General features: G+C 38.4%; 1 protein-coding gene across 2 annotated transcripts in view; it reads right to left on the bottom strand.

Moving 5' to 3' along the window:
* Positions 1-1,473: 1,473 nt before the first annotated feature.
* Positions 1,474-21,409, bottom strand: part of LOC106872920 (glucose-6-phosphate isomerase) — a 72,990-nt gene continuing 53,054 nt past the window's right edge. For both annotated transcript variants that reach the window (XM_089357878.1, XM_089357877.1), the window contains 11 exons: positions 17,033-17,086; positions 14,840-14,900; positions 12,971-13,050; positions 12,082-12,165; positions 9,999-10,161; positions 8,610-8,686; positions 6,681-6,809; positions 5,921-5,996; positions 5,476-5,542; positions 3,511-3,639; positions 1,474-1,875 (listed from right to left, as the gene is read on the bottom strand). In XM_089357878.1, coding sequence (XP_089214004.1) covers positions 3,516-3,639; positions 5,476-5,542; positions 5,921-5,996; positions 6,681-6,809; positions 8,610-8,686; positions 9,999-10,161; positions 12,082-12,165; positions 12,971-13,050; positions 14,840-14,900; positions 17,033-17,086 — 915 coding nt within the window. In that variant the 3' untranslated portion in view covers positions 1,474-1,875; positions 3,511-3,515. The remainder of the gene's footprint in view (positions 1,876-3,510; positions 3,640-5,475; positions 5,543-5,920; positions 5,997-6,680; positions 6,810-8,609; positions 8,687-9,998; positions 10,162-12,081; positions 12,166-12,970; positions 13,051-14,839; positions 14,901-17,032; positions 17,087-21,409) is intronic.

Raw genomic sequence — 21,409 nt, forward strand, 5'->3', positions numbered from 1 at the left:
AAGCCAATGGCGATTTTATTGAATAAATTTATTCTAGTATTTCAAGATATTTTAATGTAATTTTGGTAAATTTAAAATATGTTAAAATGACATATCAGTGTTATTTTCATTTTTGCGTAATTTAGACGACAATTTATTCACCACACCCTGTATATATTCTTTTATTCTTTTACTTGTTTCAGTCACTTGACTGCAGCCATGCTGGAGCACCGACTTAAGTGAAGCAAATCGACCCCAGGGCTTATTCTTTGTAAGCCTGGTACTTATTTTATAGGCTGTTGCAAGTATTTTAGTCGTATCTTTGATTCGAATATAACTTCCTTCCTTCCTTCCTTCCTTCCTCCAACCACTTTTTGAGGCCCTGAAGAAATAAAGGGTCCTGAAAGTTGCCTGACACTTCTTTGCTGAGTAATTAAAGAAAATACATTTGAAAAAAGTAAAGGAGTGGCTGTGTGGTAAGTAGCTTGCTTACCAACCACATGGTTCCGGGTTCAGTCCCACTGCGTGGCACCTTGGGCAAGTGTCTTCTACTATAGCCTCGGGCCGACCAAAGCCTTTTGAGTGGATTTGGTAGACAGAAACTGAAAGAAGCCCGTCATATATATGTATATATAAATTTTTCTCTAAACGGATGGCGATATTTATGGCACACATAGAACAAAAAACCGGAGGGAAAAGCATAAACAAAACAAGTCTTTAGTTAATTGGATACGAATCATTTCATGGTTAAGCGAAAGAAAATTTCTCTATTCCAATCTTCAGTCCAAATATTTGGACTGAAGATTGGAATAGAGAAATTTTCTTTCGCTTAACCATGAAACGATTCGTATCCAATTAACTAAAGACTTGTTTTGTTTATGCTTTTCCCTCCGGTTTTTTGTTCTATGTGTGCCATAAATATCGCCATCCGTTTAGAGAAAAATTTGTAGTTCTTTGACTGCTATTTCTAAATTTTCAGTATGTTGGAGAAGCAACTCAATGCTAATCCCTGTATATTTATGATGATAAATGGTTTTACCGATAAAGGTTTTTTCATACTGAACTACTTGGCAAAATTGTTAATTATTAATTCTATTATTAATTGACGATTCCCTGCCCTTATTCTTGTATATGTATATATATATATATATATATATATATATGTATGTGTGTTTGTGTGTCTGTGTTTGTCCCCCCACCATTGCTTGACAACCGATGGTGGTGGTGTTTACGTCCCCGTCACTTAGTGGTTCGGCAAAAGAGACCAATAGAATAAGTACTAGGCTTCCAAAGAATAAGTCCTGGGGTCGATTTGCTCGGCTAAAGGTGGTGCTCCAGCATGGCCACGGTCAAATGAACTGAAACAAGTAAAAGAGTAATTGGTAGGATGGTCCTTGGTCCTTGCCAGAATAGATTTGATTCTGGATCAGCTTGGCTCATGAACCACGTGAACTAAATAATAACAACAACAACAACAACAACAACAACAACAAATGAAAATAGAGATCCATACATCCCAAAAGGAGAGCAAACAACTTTATTGAAGGACAAAATTCACAGCTGCAATTATTTTGTGTGGGAAACATAGTTTTGCATACATACATACATACATACATATATATATATATATATATATATATATATATATATATATATATATATATATATATATATATAATGTATGGATATATACATATACATACTCTGAGAAACTGCTCCATTAGAATTGCTTTAATATATATATAGTACATTCTGGTAACAATGCAACAGTAGCATGATCATTACATCAATTTTTTAATTTGATGTAAAGATCTATTAATTATTTTGTTGATGTAAAGACCTAAAAATTAATTTCTAAGTTAAATGAAGATACTGAGGGCAATGGGAACCAGGTTTCTGGAAAAAAAAAGAAACAAAAAGAAATTCACTTATCTTTAATTGATTAATTATGCAATAACAATTTAGAACATAACATTGTTTAATACAAAAGAACACACAAATATGTTATTCTAGGCACAGGTGTGGCAATGTGGTTAGACGTTTGCTTCCAAGCCACATGGTTTTGGGTTCAGTCCTATTGTATGACACAAGGAGCAAGTGTCTTCTACTGTAGCCTCGGGTGAACAAAAGCCTTGTGAGTAGATTTAGTGGGTGGAAGATGGATAGGAGGGTGGACGGATCAATGTGTGTGTGTGTGTGTGTGTGCGTGTTACTGTCTCTTTGCCTTGATATTGCATGATAGTCGTAAACAAACATCACCAGCATACAAGCAGTGTCTGTTGTTTCCAGTCTTCTGTTAAAAAAAAAAATCATATCTGGCCTTGGGGAAATATTACCTTACTTGGAGACAAGTGACAGGAAGAGAATTCTGCTGTATAAAACGCACCTCACCAAAATCCCATCCAACCCATGCAAGCATAAAAAAAAGAGGAAGCTATGATGATGATGATGGTATTATTTTACAATTGTTATATTAACAATTGTTATATTAGGCACAGGTGTGGCTGTGTGGTAAGAAGCTTGCTAATCAACCACATGGTTCCAGGCTCAGTCCCACTGCATGGCACCTTGGGCAAGTGTCTTCTACTATAGCATCAGGCCAACTAAAGCCTTGTGAGTGGATTTGGCAGACAGAAACTGAAAAAAGTCTGTCGTATATATATATATATATATATATATATATATATATATATATATATATATATATGTATATATATATATGTATGTATGTATGTATATATATGCGTGTGTGTGTGTGTGTGTGTATTTGTATGTGTGTCTGTGTTTGTTCCCCAACATTGCTTTATAACCGATGCCGGTGTGTTTACGTCCCCGTACATAGCGGTTCGGCAAAAGAGACCAATAGAATAAGTACTAGGCTTACAAAGAATAAGTCCTGGCGTTGATTAAATAAGTACCAGTTAATCAATTTATTCCCTTTGTCTGTCTTTGTTTGTCCCCTCTATGTTTAACCCTCTGTGGGCAATAAAGAAATAAATGAATTTGTACTCTTGTTTACAAACCATGTGGTTTCAGGTTCAGTCCCACTCCACAGCACTTTGGGCAAGTGTCCTCTGCTACAGCAACAGGCAGACCAATAACTTGAGTGAATTTGGTGAATGGAAACTGTGAGGAAGCCCGTTGTGTGTGTACGCGTGTGTGTGTGTATGTGTATGTGCATGTGTGTGCGTGTGTGTGTGTGTGTGCATATGTGTGTGTGTGTGTGTGTGTATGTGTGTGTGTGTGTGTGTGTATTTTTCCCCTTCACCACTCAGTGCTTGATAACTGATGTTGATTGGTTTACGTCCCCTGTAACTAAGCGATTTGGCAACAGACACCGATAGAATAAGCAACAAACTAAGATAATAAGTACTGACTAAAACTCTCAAGGTGGTGCCCCAGCATGGCCACGGTCCAATGACTGAAACAAGTAAAAGGATAAAATGAACTAAGAGGGACATAACTAACTACTGAAATGTTAAAATCCAAATCAATTAAACAAATCAATTAAATATATGGATAGCCACTCACGGGGTTTATTTCCTCTCCTTCTTAATGAAGCTAATCAGGCCATTTGTAGAAGCATCATGACTGGTAATAGCTTCGTCACCTTTTAATTGCGGCTGGATTGTCTTAGCAAAGACTTTACCAAGTTCAACTCTGGAAAGAGAGAATGTTACAAGGGAGATAACTCATTCGTTCGTATCGAGTTTAATATTTAATTTTAAAAAATTAAATCGAATCACAATTGTGAATTAGATAAATATATATTACATGAATTTACAAAATAAGAGTTTTAGAATTGTTTTTTTAATTTTCAAAATTACAGCTGTAGATATTAGTTTTTTTTTTTCTTTTTTTGTAATTAATAAATATAGATGCAATACTATACAAGCAGTGGAACTGTATCAGTAACCAGATTGCAATTGGTGCAACAAAAATTTTGAAATAAAATAATAAATGTTTAAGTAAAGTTAATAATTTTTGTGTGTTTTTGAATAGCTTATATGAGTCTTACATCGCTTTTGTATTTGGTTTGCAAGATTCTTGATGTGAATTCGTGTGTTGAAACAAATGTTGTCATGTCTTGGGAGAGTAGTTATGCCAATAATAATAACATGTTAGTCAATTGGTTAAATATTTAATCAACTAACTAATCGTTTGTTTAATGTGTTGGTTAAATAATCAACCAGTTGTTTGTTAGTCAGACTTCTTTCATCACTGTTCATGTCCTTTTCAGTGATTTAGTGACTTTTCTCTCTCACTCCAAGGTTTTACTTGTAATTGTTTGTTTCAATACATGATCTCAGATCAGGTCACTTGCCAGGCAAATACATTTCCAAAGAAAATATATTTTTAATACAAATTAACAAAAAAAAAAACAGAATTCAGTAAAAAAAACATATTCTGTAATCAAGATTAAGGCTTCCTGCTGATATGTTTTACACCTTAAGAGCTCAAGATTTTTGTTGGCACTCCGGTCGCTTACGACGTCGAGGGTTCCAGTTGATCCGATCAACGGAACAGCCTGCTTGTGAAATTAACGTGCAAGTGGCTGAGCACTCCACAGACACGTGTACCCTTAACGTAGTTCTCGGGGATATTCAGCGTGACACAGTGTGACAAGGCTGACCCTTTGAATTACAGGCACAACAGAAACAGGAAGTAAGAGTGAGAGAAAGTTGTGGTGAAAGAGTACAGCAGGGTTCGCCACCACCCCCTGCCAGAGCCTCGTGGAGCTTTAGGTGTTTTCGCTCAATAAACACTCACAACGCCCGGTCTGGGAATCGAAACCGCGATCCTATGACCGTGAGTCCACTGCTCTAACCACTGGGCCATTGCACCTCCACTAAGAGCTCAAGATACATCAGTGTAAAACTGAATAAAAAAATCAGATAATATTTTTGGATGACCTTGTATTAAATTATATTGTTATTGTTCCAATAGTTCCAACAGAATGAAATCAAGTGATATGAGAATTCTGGTGCTCATGACGGACAAATTTTGTCTGTTATCATCTACATGCATGCTTAACCCATTGCCTCTCATAATTCTATTAACTGGAATTTTTTTATGAAACTTTGATTTCTTGCATAAAACAGCCTTAGAAACATGCTGGAATGATGAAAAATAACATTTCAAAATAACATTTTAGATAGAAATAAGCAAGATATTGGGTGAAAAATTAGCAAACCTCATTTGAATATCAGAGAAATATACCTAGTAGATATAGCAAAAAGGTTAGATATATGTAAATATTGACAGATAATTACGAAATTTGTAATTTTTAAGTGATCTCATATGAGATCACTGGTAGGTAATGGGTTAAAAGGATCTCTCAAGGTTAATAATGCAGTATTTGGTGTTTTAAAATGCATCCATGTTTAGTTGGATACAACGATTACCTTTCAGTATTAATACTGCTTCCATCACAAATCATTAATATTGCTATAATTAGAAACCAAAAACTGAAGACATCACAATATTTCCACTTACCCCCATTGATCGTAAGAATTGATGTCCCAAACAATTCCTTGCACGAAAATCTTATGTTCGTACATAGCTGCAAAAGACAAGAAAAATGTTTAAACCATCTTTTTCCACAAAGTATAAAACAGGAAGCTCTGAAAGAAAGGCAAAGACATCTATAATATATAAATGATCCTTTCTACTATAGGCACAAGGCCTGAAATTTGATGGGAGGGGACAAGTCGATTACATCGACCCCAGTGCATAACTGGTACTTAATTTATCAACCCCAAAAGGATGAAGGCTGGAGAAAGAATGGAAAGAGAGGGAGAGCAAAAAGGAGAGGGGAGGGGGAGAGAGACAGGAGAGGGAGAGAGGAAAGAGGAGCGAGACAGGAAAGAGGAGAGAAAGAGGGGAAAGAGGAGAGAAATAAGATGGTGCCTTTTTGATGTTTTTTAATACAAGTACTCACCAATCAGAGCCCCGAGCATAAATGGAGTCAGTTTGGAAAACACTATAGAATTGGTAGGTCGGTTGCCTTTGAACACCTAAAAAGAGAAATGGGATTTTATTTTTTTTTAGAAAATGATATCACAATGACAAATACCAAAATATCATACACCACAAATTAGTTTCTTTCTGTTAACATGGGGGGAGGGGTGCATGCATGCATACATACATACATACATACATTATATATATATAAGCGAAATCGTGATGGCACCTGTGCTCAGCGTTGCCTTTCTGGCACTTGTGCCCGTGGCATGTGTGAGGACTTTCGAGCGAGATCGTTGCCAGTGCCGCTGGACTGGCTCTTGTGCAGGTGGCACATAAAATACACCATTTTGAGCGTGGTCGTTGCCAGTACCTCCTGACTGGCGTTCGTGCCAGTGGCACATAAAAGCACCCACTACACTCTCGGAGTGGTTGGCGTTAGGAAGGGCATCCAGCTGTAGAAACTCTGCCAAATCAGATTGGAGCTTGGTGTTGCCATCCAGTTTCACCAGTCCTCAGTAAAATCGTCCAACCCATGCTAGCATGGAAAGCGGACGTTAAACGATGATGATGATGATGGCATTATGAAGAGCTTTCAGCTATAGAAACCATGCCAAAGCAGACATTGGAGGTTGGCATAGTTCTCTGTCCCACCAGCTTTTATCAAACCATCCAACCCAAGCCAGCATAGGAAACGGGCATTAAAAGGTGATAATGGATAATGCAAAATTGTTTACCTTCTGGGGCAAAATCATTTTAATGCGATCCTCAGCCATTCCAGATTTCTTCAGTTCTTCAAGAATCTCATCCTCTTTTCTTCCCTTCATTAAAGCTTTAGTTTGTGCCAGGAAGTTAGACAGAAGAATCTGGACAACAAAAAGAAATACAGGAGTAAAAACATTAAATAGAAACTGAGCCAAAGTAAACTTTAATCAGTAAAAATATATAAAATAATTAAATAAAAATTAAGCAAGTATAATTACATTTAACATGTACTCCACTCCTTCTCTATATTCAGAAGAACTATTTACCATGACATTAACCAAGAAAGTTCACAAAATGAAAATATGAGATTTTCCATCTCTCTCTCTCTCTCTCTCTCTCTCTCTCTCTCTCTCTCTCTCTCTCTCTCTCTCTTCTCTCAGTGATGTGTGTGTGTGTGTGTGTACACACATACATTGCTCCAGTTCATTCAGTTGGCAAAATTGAGTTGTACGTGTATTTCAAAGGGCCAGCCTTATCACATTCTGTGTCATGTTGAATCCCCCTGAGAACTACTTTCAAGGTACACATGTCTGTGGATTACTCAGCCACTTGCACATTAATTTCCCAAGCAGGTTGTTCCATTGATGAGATCAACTGGAAGCCTCATCATCATAACTGACAGAATGCCTCCCTCTCTCTCTCTCTCTCTCTCTCTTTCTCTATGTGTGTGTGTGTGTGTGTGTGTGCGCGCACGCACACATATACTTAGGTAAATGCTTGCATGCAAATGTATGTGTATATATTGCCTTTCCCCAAAGGCATTGCTTGATTTTTAGCATCTCTGTTATGTGTCAGACTACAGCTGGCCATAGCCAAGAAAGGCAAAACAGTCAATGAAAATTCCCATGATTGAATGAAGGCCTGTTTCAATGTGGTTGATGAGTTCTCTCAACACTTGTTTCAAGAAATGCTCATTATTGCCATATCTGTGCAAAAATAGTGTAGGTCCCTAGCAGGACTGAAAAACCACATTTATGTTGCTAGTGTTTCGGAGAACAATTGAAATCAAGCTGTAGCCAGCATGCAAGTACATAAGTATGTATAGTTGCAGGAAAAGGTGTGTGGTTAAACAATTTACGATGTAGTTAAGTGGTTCAAGGTTTGATCTCTCTCTATCGCACCTTGGCTAAGTGCCTTCAACCAAATCCTTATGAAATTTGAGAGACAGAAACTATACAGTAGTTTGTTGAGTATACAGTTATTTACCTCCAATAGCAACCACACTGGACCAACAAAGACTAAGGTTTATGGGTCATAGCTGTTGCTATGGTAGCCTACTCATAGCAAAAGATCAAAAGAAAGACCTCACTTTACATACATCAACCAACTGGTACAGTACACTGGGGTAAACTTAGAACAACCTGCCCACCACTACAGATGTCATTTGTTGGACATCTTAGACAAGTACCTTAGTTTATTGACCTCAGAAGTATGAATAGCAAAGTCGATCCTTTGGGCAGGACTTGAACTTAGAACATAAAGATATAAAACTAAACACTACAGAGCATTTTGTCTGGCACTCTTTCAGTTTTGCCAATCCTCAACACCAACAATTTTTTTTTTTTCTACTATAGGCACAAGGTCTGAAGTTTGGGGAAAGGGGGCTAGTTAATTACATCAACCCCAGTGTTCAACTGGTACTTATTTTATCAACTATGAAAGGATGAAAGGCAAAGTTAACCTCAGCAGAATTCGTCTGGCATGCTAATAATTTTGTCTGCTTGCCTTAGACCCGCCAACAATAACAAACAATATCTACCTTGATCAACTTCTTTGTTCAACTCAAGTTGGCATAGAAAAATGTACATAAATTGATGAAACAAAACAATATTAATTTATTCATAAAATGTTTTACATTTTTCTTTTCAGTTAAAATAATTAATAGCTTTGAATTAAATTACCTCGTGATGAATTCCATCACCAATGGGGTTGTGTGTTTTCACTGGTATCAAGAAATCACAAGGAACTAAGCGGGTTCCTGTTTTCGGTAATTTTTTTCAAGAAAAGAAAGAAAAAGAAAAAAGAGAATTATTGAGTTTGTATGGTTCGAAATTTTTTTATGTGAACTATAATTGAGCATATTCCAAATTTTAAAAATTATAATAAATAAATAAAAGGTTGCATTTGATGTGGTAATATAGAACAAGAAAAATTTAACAGAAAGATCATCATCATCATCGTTTAACATCCGCTTTCCATGCTAGCATGGGTTGGATGATATGACTGAGGACTGGTGAACCAGAAGGCCACACCAGGCTCCAATCTGATTTGGCAGAGTTTCTACAGCTGGATGCCCTTCCTAACGCCAACCACTCCGAGAGTGTAGTGAGTGCTTTTATGTGCCACCGGCACAAAGGCCAGTCAGGAGGTACTGGCAACAGCCACACTCGAAATGGTGTATTTTACGTGCCACCTGCACAGGAGCCAGTCCAGCGGCACTGGCACAATCTCACTCGAATGTCTTTACACACGCCACCGGCACAAGTGCCAGGAAGGTGACGGTGCCATCACGATTTCGCTTTCGCTTGCCCCAACAGGTCTTCGCAAGCCGAGTTTCGTGTCCAATGAAGGAAAGACTACGCATAAGTGGGCTGACAGAGGCCTTGGAAGAATGGATTTCATGAAGATGACATAAGATTAAAATATATGAAGCAATGTTTGGGGGAGAGGAACAGTTATAAAATCATTGGGTGGTGATGTTGCTTAACCCCAGGCCAGCCCTGATCAAGCAGAGCTACAATCAAAGGTATTCCAGTAATAACCATCCCAATGATCAAGGCAACCACCTCCTGGACAACTGGCCTCAATAACTACCTAACAATTATTAATTATGCAAAGATTAGTCCTTATGATTATTATGTAATGATTCATCATTATAATTATTAATTATGCAGTTATTAATTATTGCAATTATTAATCACCATTATCTATTTATAATTCACAATTTGCAATTTTGGTGACATAGTGATATTATAGTGATACAAGCATATAAATATTATTACTGGATAATTCTTCTAGTTAACGTCTTCTAGTTACAAACCCTAATTAGTTTAATTAGTATTTATTTGCAGCTCAATAGCTCTTGCTTTTCCTTAATTTTTCTCTAAATTGATGAAATTATTCAAGGGGGATTATCTGGATGTAGTAGTCACAGAAGTTTGAAAAACATGTGAGCCATACAAGTGGAAGCTGTAGTCAACAGAGGACTGTCTTCAATACAAAAAAAAATAGTGTCAAGCTGCATTTAGGTGCAACAGAAATATATAGAATCAAAATGAAACAGAACTGACCTTGGTGAAGAAGTTGATAGAAAGCATGCTGTCCATTGGTACCAGGTTCTCCCCACACTATTGGTCCAGTATTATAATTAATCCGCTGGCCAGTGCGTGTTACAGATTTGCCGTTGCTTTCCATGTCCCCTTGTTGGAAATATGCTGGGAAACGGTGCATGTACTTAAGAGAAAAAAAAAATTAAAACTATTAGTCAAGAAATTAAATCAAGATGGTTACAGTAAATCACATATTTTACCATCATGAAACAGTAAAATTAACTATATCTAAACAAACCAATACATCTTTTCTACTATTGGCTCAAGGCCCTGGAACTTTGAGGGAGAGGGTGAGATAATTACATCAACAACCAGTAATCAACTGGTACTTTATTCTGTCAACCCCCAAAAGGATGAAAGGCTAAGTCAACCTCAGCAGTATTTGAAGTCAGTTCATAAAGCTGGAAGAAATGCAACAAAACATTTTGTCTGGTAGAGGAATGGTTCTGCCAGTTCACTGCCTTGAACAAACCAATATATATATCATCATCATCATCATCATCGTCGTTTAACGTCCGCTTTCCATGCTAGCATGGGTTGGACGATTTGACTGAGGACTGGTGAAACCGGATGGCAACACCAGGCTCCAATCCAATTTGGCAGAGTTTCTACATATATATATATAAATATACGGTAATAAGACTATAGATAGACATTTTGTATAATATCTTGCACTTACATAAGGGCCTAAAATTTGCATGGCATGGATAAAGTCAATTGAATCAAACCTAACACAGGCCTGATACTTCATCAACCCCAGAGGGATAAAAAAAAACAAAACCGACACCAGCAAGATTTGAATTGAGAACACTGACGGATGCAGTGAAATACCATTAGTCATTGACCAAACACTATACCATTTCTGCCACTCAAACAATTTCATTGGTCATCTTTTAATAAATCAAAGATATTCTAACATTAAATGCCAATGACTACCCTGCGTGGTGAAGAAGCACCAAAACATAAGACTGCCCTGCCTGCAGAAGCTGCACTAATAGAGATGCCATCTCCTATGAACAGAACAAGATTGCAAGGGTACAAAGACAATGTGCATTACGCAAGAACTAACTCTTTGCCGTCAGTCCCAACAGATTACCAGTGCCCGACTTGTGGCAGAGCCTTCTGGGCACACAATGGACTGATTGACCACAACTTGATACACCATGCCCTGTCTTCTTCTCTTGGTCACTATCAACAACAGATGACCTAATAATAATAATGAAGATTTTATATTTGAAAATCACTAAAAATTTTCGTATGTTTCTGCTATATCTACTCTGAAGTTTCAGTCATTCATTTTATATAACGACAGATCAAAACAAATCCCCCATTTCATTTTACCATTATTTGAAAACTGGGAAATCACTATTACTAAGATTTTTCAATTTTCAATTTACCTTTAACTAAAATCATCATATCAGAACATGAATTACCAACACATACTCTTTTACTCTTTTACCTGTTTCAGTCATTTGACTGTGGTCATGCTGGAGCACCGCCTTTAGTCGAGCAAATCGACCCCAGGGCTTATTCTTTGTAAGCCTAGTACTTATTCTATCGGTCTCTTTTGGTGAATCGCTAATTTACAGGAACCTAAACACACCACCATTGGTTGTCAAGCAATGTTGGGGGGACAAACACAGACACACACACATACATATATATATATATATATATATATATATATACGACGGGCTTCTTTCAGTTTCTGTCTACAAAATCCACTCACAAGGCTTTGGTCGGCCCGAAGCTATAGTAGAAGACACTTGCCCAAGGTGCCATGCAGTGGGACTGAACCTGGAACCATGTGGTTCATAAGCAAGCTACTTACCACACAGCCACTCCTACGCCTGAACGATATTTTGACAACCCATCTGTCTTTTTCAAGTTCAAAATGTAAAATGAGGAAACACAAAAATTCAAAAATATAAACAAGGAAATCCAGCATTCCACTTTGACAGGATGACATCAACAGTCTTCAATTTGGAACTGACAAAAGGGAAAAGAAATTCTTTACAAATAAATGATTCTTAAGAGTTCTTACTTGATCATATGGCAACAAACAGTGAGATTCCATTTGATAGAAGTTGCTGTACCAAACACCAAGCATTGCAAGAATAACAGGTATCTGAAAAAAGAGGGATAATATTTGAGATATTGCATGCAAGCACTCACACACATTTTTAAAAATGGTTTTAACCTCTTTGATTGGGGGGGCGAGCAGAGAAGAATGGAGGAAGAAGATAAGGAAAATCAAGAGCAAAGATGGGGTGAGAGGGGTGGAGGCAGCCCGGTGGAAGGGCTAAGATGAGATGGGTGGAGGCAGTGAGGAGGAGGAGCAGCAGGAGGCAGTGATGATGATGATGATGATGAGGAGGAGGAGGAGGAGGAGGAGGAGGGGAGGAGATCAGGCCAGATTAGTGTGTCATGAAACTGACCTGCAAAGAGGCCACAAGAGGTGGTGGTGGTGGTGGTGGTGGTGGTAGTAGTAGTAGTAGTAGTAGTAGTAGTAGTAGTAGTAGTAGTAGTAGTCAGCATAGAGACATTAAATTGATCATATGAACTACTACTAACTACTACTAACTACTACTAACTACTACTACTACTACTACTACTACTACTAACGATAGACTTTAACATTTAATCTAGCCAAATCCAGTCCAAATATCACACTGGTTTTATGTGCAGACTGGACCATATTCAGCCTCTCACACCTACCCTACAATGTCATACTAAAAATAAACAAGCTCATCATCAAAACAATGATAATCTATGATTAATTCAAAACAATGTGAATAAATATTACATAAGTCAGAATCATCTGAATGCTAAAGGGTTACTTTACAGAGTTTTCAGTCATAATGTCTTGTTAACAATTGAATAAAATATAAGAATAAAGGGAAAAATAATTGTCATCATAAAATTATACATACATTTTTTTCAAAAGGAGCCTGTTTGAAATGTTGATCCATAAAGTGAGCTCCCTTCAAAAACTTCTCAAAATTGTCCATACCTGTAGGGAAAGAAAAGGGAAGCAATGTTAAAACTAGTGCAGATATGGGAACCAGCATTAAGGAAAGATATAAAAATAATAGGTTTATAAGCCCAAAAAGTATATATATATATACACACACACACACACTGTATTTCAATGTGTATAAGGAACCCTTTTTTGTCAAAAATTAGGTTAAAAAAATATGGGAGTTTCTTATATATGGATAGTATTATAATCTCTTACAAAACCTTTTCTCCAAATTTTAAGCCCCAAAAATTAGGGGGCTCCTTATACACAAGGCATGTTAAAATATGGTATGCGTGTGTGTGTGTGTGTGTGTGTGTGTATACACAAACACACACAACATGCTTCTTTTAGTTTCCATCTACCAAATCCACTCATAAGGCTTTGGTCAGCCTGAGATTACAGAAGACACTTTCTCAAGGTTGTACGCAGAGGAACTGAACCTGGGACAATGTGACTGGGAAGCAAGCTTCTTACCACACTGCCATGCCTGCATTTTTAAAGCAGGAAGTCCATTAGTGATGTTTTATCGGGACAAGTACAGCAGTAACTGGCCTGTCAACAGTTTGTATACATTAAGTATGATAAAGAGATTGCTATTTCAATTAAATACTGCCTCAGTTGTGTATTGCCAGATTTTTATTTGTTCATTTGTAGATTTTGATGTAAAGACATGGGCATGGTCATGCAGTTAAGAAGTTCACTTGACAAACATGAACCACAAGGTTTTAAGTTCATTTCTTGTGGTTAAGTTGTTAGGCTCATAATCATAAATTGAGGGTCAGTCCACATCAATCCACAAGGAGCATAGGGCTAGTTTTCCAGTTTCTCTGATGCATATATTCCCCTGGCCTGGCATAGGATTAACTCGTTTTTACCAGCTGAGTGGATCGGTGCAATGTGAAGTGAAGTGTTCTGCCTAACAACACAATACATCACCCAGTCCAGGAATCAAAACTACAACCTTACAATCATGAGTCCAACACTCTAACCACTAAGCCATGTGGCACCACAATGATAAGGTGAAGGCACATGGCTTAGTGCTTAGAGTATTCAGCTCACAGTTGTAAGGTCACAAGTTCAATTCCTGGCAACATGTTGTATCCTTGAGCAAGACACTTTATTTCAAATTGCTCCAGTCCACTCAGCTGGCAAAAATGAATTGTACTTGTATTTCAAAAGGCCAGTCTTGTCACAAACAAACATGACTGAAAAAAATTCCTCCTCCTTCACTAAGGCAGAAGTTGGTGTTGTTGTTGGCACTCCGTCGCTTACGATGTCGAGGGTTCCAGTTGATCCGATCAACAGAACAGCCTGCTCGTGAAATTAACGTGCAAGTGACTGAGCACTCCACAGACACGTGTACCCTTAACGCAGTTCTCGGGGATATTCAGCGTGACACAGAGTGACAAGGCTGACCCTTTGAATTACAGGCACAACAGAAACAGGAAGTAAGAGTGAGAGAAAGTGGTGGTGGATGAGTACAGCAGGGTTCGCCACCATCCCCTGCTGGAGCCTCGTGGAGCTTTAGGTGTTTTCGCTCAATAAACACTCACGACGCCCGGTCTGGGAATCGAAACCCGATCCTATGACCGCGAGTCCGCTGCCCTAACCCCTGGGCCATTGCGCCTCCACATAAGGCAGAGGTAAAAAATAAGTATTATACAGGGAGATTTACAGCAATTAAAAATAGTGTAAAGGGAGAGAAATCATACAGTTCCAGTTATGAGATGATGTATTAAGCAAACAGATATTGAAAGACCAAAATGAATCAAGTACTTACCAATGAACAGAGCAGCAGACAGCCCAATAGCAGACCAAACAGAATATCTGCCTCCAACCCACTGAAAAGACAAATCAGAGTAATCAAACGTCATGCAAAGATAATAATACAAATCAGATTTATTCTAAGGATACAAAATAAGCCCTTGCAATTAGAGAAACTAGTCTTACTCTCCAGCTCCATTCAATTACCCCCACCCTCTCTTGCAAAATATTTTGCCCCTCATCTCGAAGTTATCCCTTTGGGGTTCATAGTCATGCAAACTGCGTGATGGCCTGACTAGTGATGGTGGCATGAAAAAAAAAGGCACTCAGTACATGCTGTAAAGTGGTTGGTGTTGAGAGGTGGGGGGCATCCAGCTATAGAAACCATGCCAAAGCTAACACTGGGCCCATCAGATCCGGTCAAACCGTTAGTACCATGCTAATATGGAACATGGATAATAAATGATGATAATGGTGATGATGAATATGATGATGATGATGATGGCGAGGACAATGATAGTCGTCGTTGTCGTCATCATCATTGTTGTCATCGTCGTTGTCATCATTGTCATCGTCGTCATCATCATCATCATCACTATCACCATCACCATCATAGTGACAGTTCTTACTGAAGAGCTAAGCAAGACTTCATTAGTGATGCACTCCTATGGACACCCCTGATATGACAATATCTTTATTTCCAAATTTGTATTAATGAATAATGACAGTAAGTGAAGAAGCTACAAAAATATCAGAGTAATTAAATTCTAGTCATAACTTTTGACATCACTTTTTCTCATAAGTAGAACACTTCATTTTTCAGATTTTCAGTTTTTAATCTTTATTCCCAAACATGAGGAAGAAAATACCATCCACATGAAAAATAATAGTTAATAGATAATGTAGTAACTATGAAAAGTTAATAAACAATAATTATGGAATGTAGAAAGACAATATTAGCTCAGTGATTTATATTACTTTTAAATCATTTCAACAAGAACAAGAGATAATGATGAGTATGTTTCAGCCTTATTGGACCTTTTGAGCAAAACACAGGCATCAGTGTACTTTAATTCTCACAAAACTTTAGTGAGTACAGTGAAGTTACTTCCCTGAGGAGATTTACTAAAATCAAAATAGGTCTAGAGTTGTCTCCCATACTAACCAAGATTATTAAAGAAAATACTTGTTTGTTACTGTCAAATATTGTTTTTATTTCAGTACAAAATTATTCTTAAATATTTCTTGTACGATCATTACATTCAATAACTGTAGTAATACTAACTTTATTATTAAATTTCAACTTGTTTGGTCAATTTTTATTGGTGGTTTTTTACTATGCTTATTGATCCAGTTATAAAGCCTAGACAGACGAGCAACCCAATATTTCTCACAAGAATGTGTGTAAACAACATAAGCACTGCTGTGAAACTACTTTCAATAGGCTTGGATTACATCTCTTCCTCACTTGTTGTCACAGTGTGGGATGTTTATCGCACGCTTCATCACACTAGATGGAAAGAAGCCTCAAAACAGCGAGTTTCCCATCACAACCAGAGCTTGTTGGCCTTGGCTACAATGATGGTGACAGAAGCAGTAGCAGTATTGTTCTCAATATGTATATGAGAGCAGTTACTTATTTGAGGTTTTATTTGTGTTTTGCAGAGAGATAATCACCAGTTAATCAGATCTAAAGTATTTTCTGGCTTGTGAGTGCAGCATGGCCAAATGGTTAAGAAGTTCATTTCGCAATCACAAGGTCTTCGGTTCAATTCCACCGTATAACATCTTGAGGAAATGTAAGTTTCTACAGCCCTAGGTTGACCTATGGCATGTGAGTGATATTCAGCATATGGAAACTGTGCAGAAGTTTATCTGATAGATTGTACTAGTAATTCAGAGGTACAGCCTAATCACATCATGTATCATTTTGAGTCTACATGAGGATTGCTTTAAGAGTGTACATGTCTGTAGAATATTCAGCCACTTGTAATTTAATGAACTGGTTATTCAGTTATTAAACAAGTGAATCTTCATCAGTGAAACTAACATTGATGGAACTACTTTACTCATTTTCTAGATCAGAAGAAAAAAAGGGAAAAAGCTAGTCTCTTGGAACACAGAAGGTTTTTTTTTTTTGCATTACATATGTGGAATCACCAGAAAAGAATGGTAAACTTTCAAATACACAAAACAATGCAATACTTACATCCCAGAATTCAAACATGTTTTTCTCATCAATTCCAAATTCTGTGACAAGTTTCTGCAGTAAAAAAAAAAAAAATTGAATAAAGAAGAATAAAGAAATAAAAAAAATAGATTTCAGTAACTATAGATTTGAATTAACTTTTCTTTAACTTAAAATTAAAAACCAATGGTTAATCACTTACATACATGAAAATAATTCTGTGGTCGTTTAACCCCAGGTCACCTTTGATTGAGAAAACTTAAGGAATTGCAGTCATCATGCACAATTTTGTTTACCAAGCATAATGTCATTGCCTTACCTTCAGATCTGAGCACCTTAAGGGAATCACAGGGGAACCATTGTCACATACATATATACATATATACACATAGGTATGCATATACACACACACACATATATATATATATATATATATACACACACATATACTTACACACACACACACACATCTTTTTCTTTTATCTTTTACGGGTTTCAGTAAGGCGCTAGGGAGCCAAGCTGGAGCACCATCTTTCAGTGTGTTTGGGTTTCTTATCTGTACTAATACTGGTGAAGAAGCGAGTTGGAAGAAGCTGCCCTTCCTTGTGCCTCCTGTCGCAATGTGGGCTCATCTGGTATTTCAGATAAAGATTTGTCAAGAAGCTCTTTGAAGACCTCCATATCTACACCTTACAAATCTCTGAGGTTGTTTGGCAGAATATTGAATACTTGTGGATTTGACCCTTAAAAACCCATGCTGTTACAGTATTCAGTACTTATTCCAAATGGAGAAGATAGGATTTTTGATACTATACAGTGCTGTCCAGTTCAGTGGCTGATATAGCTTTCAATTCCAAAACTGAGACCTAGACTTTTCAGGATCTTCTATATGCATGTAAGGGACGACCGTGCGAACTCAAAAAGGAGCAATGGTGACGAATGGAAAAACAGAGGACTCCTTTTATTTAAACGTGTCACACGGTCGAACATACAAATATATATCAAATGATGATATACATGATATGTTATGCGACGATGACCAGTAATGAAAGACCACAACCGTATAAGATGAATAACAGAGATATTTGTTGTAGCGTTAAAGATGTATGTCTGTGTGAGAGTGTGAATGCGACATATAAGAACATAATCAAAGACAGGCCGTCATACAAAGAAAAGTGTGTATGTGAGTGATACATGTGTGAGTTATTACAGCAGATAGAAAGAGTCAGTAAATGACACGTGAGCAATTATACCAGTTCGTTAGTACACTATAGGAAAAGTTCTGTATGTGAAAGTGAGGAGAGGCTGAGTGCGGCAGTGCTGATCACTAGTTGTGATGTCGTGGCATCGATGCCGGGCCGTGATTCTTGTTATACAGATGTTCATCGCTGGCTGAGAATTTCTTGTCTGTTTAAGAACTCTTGTCTGTTTATTTACCGTGGTGAAGCTGAGTCACCTAACAGAATCGAAGAGAGAGATGTGCCGCGAAGTTTGGTGTGGTGTACATAGTAAATCGTGTTGACGCTGGTAGCGTAGAGGCTGCTTGGTAGGTGCTGGTTAGTAGTCGTAGACTCTTGTTGCTGATATGGCGACGGCGGTGGTCATCGTGGCTGGACGAAGCTGCTGAAGTGGTCGCTGGCTGCTGCTGCTGTCGTGTGGTACACGGAACAGTTCTCAAAGAGAAACTGGACCGAGACCAATTTGTGGGGTATGAGTTGATCTATATATAGCGTTAAGAGGGCTCCAAATGCCTTCAGAATTTTACTCTATCACGTGACCTTATTAGGGGCCGTGATTGGTCAGTTTGCGTTCTGGCGGGAACGGTTCGAAGAAGTTGCCGATTCGAATAATGATCAGTCACGTGATGGACAAGGAATGGGTTCTCTACTACGCTCGCATTTATTTATATTTAAATGAGAAGATTGTATGTAATGGCGATAGTAGTTTTGTATCTAATGGCGGGAGGTAGTTTCACTACATGCATATCACTGCATATCTTTTACACCTTCTCTCTAAGCAGTAGAGCTTCAGTTCCTTTAGGCTCATCTTTTTCACCATGCCAGTCCTCTTTGTCTAGTGGTACTGGATTGCCTCAATATATATATATATATATATATATATATATATTTCTATATATATTTATATATATATTCTTTATTTGTGAATTAAGGCTACCATCGGTTTCATGTTAAAAAGAGTAGGAAAATATCCTAGTGCCCATTTTCCAACCCTTCTTAACTTGAAACCAATGGTAGCCTTAATTCACAAATACAGAAATTATACATTTACCAATATGTGTTGAGCACTCATTTCATCGTTCTACATTTACATGTATATATATATATATATATATATATATATATATATATATATATATAAGAATAGTGATGTTGTAGAGAATAGTGATGTTGTAGAGAATAGTGATGTTGTAGAGAATAGTGATGTTGTAGGAGAGAAATGTGTTCGCATGGATGATGGTACGCTTGCATTAAATGAGGATGCAAAGAAAGAGGTCTGGAGATGCCACTACGATAGATTGCTTAATAAAGAGAATGAATGGGAGAAAGAGAGCCTGCCTTATGTCGACCCAATAGAGGGACCAGCTATCCGAGTTGATAGTACCAGGGTAGATAAAGCAATTAAGAGTATGAAGACCGGGAAAGCCCCCGGCCCATCAGGAATCACTGCAGAGATGCTCAAAATATCTGGCAGTGTTGGCTATAGCCTAGTCACCCGTATTACGAACCAGGTGATACACGAAGGAGTCATACCCTATGACTGGTGTAGCAGCATCATAGTCAACTGCTACAAAGGTAAAGGGGACGCTTTAGATACAAATAATTACAGAGGCATCAAGCTGTTAGATCAGGTTATGAAAGTTACAGAGAGGGTCATAGCCCAACTAATTAGGGAGCGAATCAATTTAGATGAGATGCAGTTTGGGTTCGTGCCAGGTAAAAGCACTACTGATGCCTTATTTCTAGTGAGACAGTTGCAAGAGAAATACCTAGCTAAGGATAAACCTCTGTACCTGGCTTTCGTTGACATGGAGAAAGCCTTTGACAGGGTCCCCCGATCCCTTATCTGGTGGTCAATGAGGAAACTTGGGATAGAAGAATGGTTAGTGAGAGCTGTGCGAGCCATGTACAGAGATGCTGCCAGTAAGGTGAGGGTTGGAAATGAGTACAGCAATGAATTCCGGGTAGAGGTAGGGGTCCACCAAGGTTCCGTCCTCAGCCCCCTATTATTTACCATAGTCCTCCAGGCAATCACAGAGGAGTTCAAGACAGGTTGCCCCTGGGAGCTCCTCTATGCTGATGACCTTGCCCTAATTGCGGAGTCACTATCAGAACTAGAGGAGAAGTTTCAGGTGTGGAAGCAAGGTCTAGAATTGAAGGGCCTTAGAGTCAACCTAGCTAAAACCAAAATCCTAATAAGTAGGAAGGTAGATAAAACACAAACCCCTTCAGGTAGATGGCCCTGCTCAGTATGTAGAAAAGGAGTAGGTAGTAACTCTATAAGATGTACCCGGTGCAAGCTATGGACACATAAGAGGTGCAGCAACATCAAAGGCAGGTTAACTAGCAAGTTAGTTTTTGTTTGTGGCAGATGTTCAGGTGCAATAAAGACTGCAAACAAACAGGAAACAACTTCTATCTCATTCCAGGGTGAAAAACTAGAGGTAGTCGATAGCTTCCGCTATCTGGGCGACCAAGTTAGTAGTGGGGGTGGGTGCGCTGAAAGTGTAGCTGCTAGAATAAGAATAGCCTGGGCAAAGTTTAGAGAGCTCTTACCCCTGCTGGCGACAAAGGGACTCTCACTCAGAGTAAAAGGCAGACTGTATGACGCATGCGTACGAACAACCATGCTACATGGCAGTGAAACATGGGCTGTAACTGCTGAGTACACACGTAAGCTCGCAAAGAATGAAGCCAGTATGCTCCGTTGGATGTGTAATGTCAATGTGAATGCCCGTCAGAGTGTAAGTATCTTGAGAGAAAAGCTGAACATTAGAAGCATCAGTTGTGGCGTGCAAGAGAGACGATTGCGCTGGTATGGACATGTGGTGAGAATGGAGGAGGATAGCTGCGTGAAAAAGTGCCACACCCTAACAGTTGAGGGAACCCGTGGAAGAGGTAGGCCCAGGAAGACCTGGGCTGAGGTGGTCAGGCAAGACCTTCGTACATTGGGCCTCACCGAGGCGATGACTACGGACCGAGACCTTTGGAAATGGGCTGTGCGTGAGAAGACCCGGCAAGCCAAGTAAGATCGTTGCCAGTGCCCCTGGACTGGTTCTTGTGCGGTTGGCACATGAGATGCACCATTTTGAGCGTGGCCGTTGCCAGTACCGCCTGACTGGCTCCTGTAGGATTTTCGAGCGAGATCGTTGCCAGTGCC

This window comes from Octopus bimaculoides, chromosome 9, assembly GCF_046866305.1.
Source record: "Octopus bimaculoides isolate indiv1 chromosome 9, ASM4686630v1, whole genome shotgun sequence".
Classification (NCBI taxonomy): domain Eukaryota; kingdom Metazoa; phylum Mollusca; class Cephalopoda; order Octopoda; family Octopodidae; genus Octopus; species Octopus bimaculoides.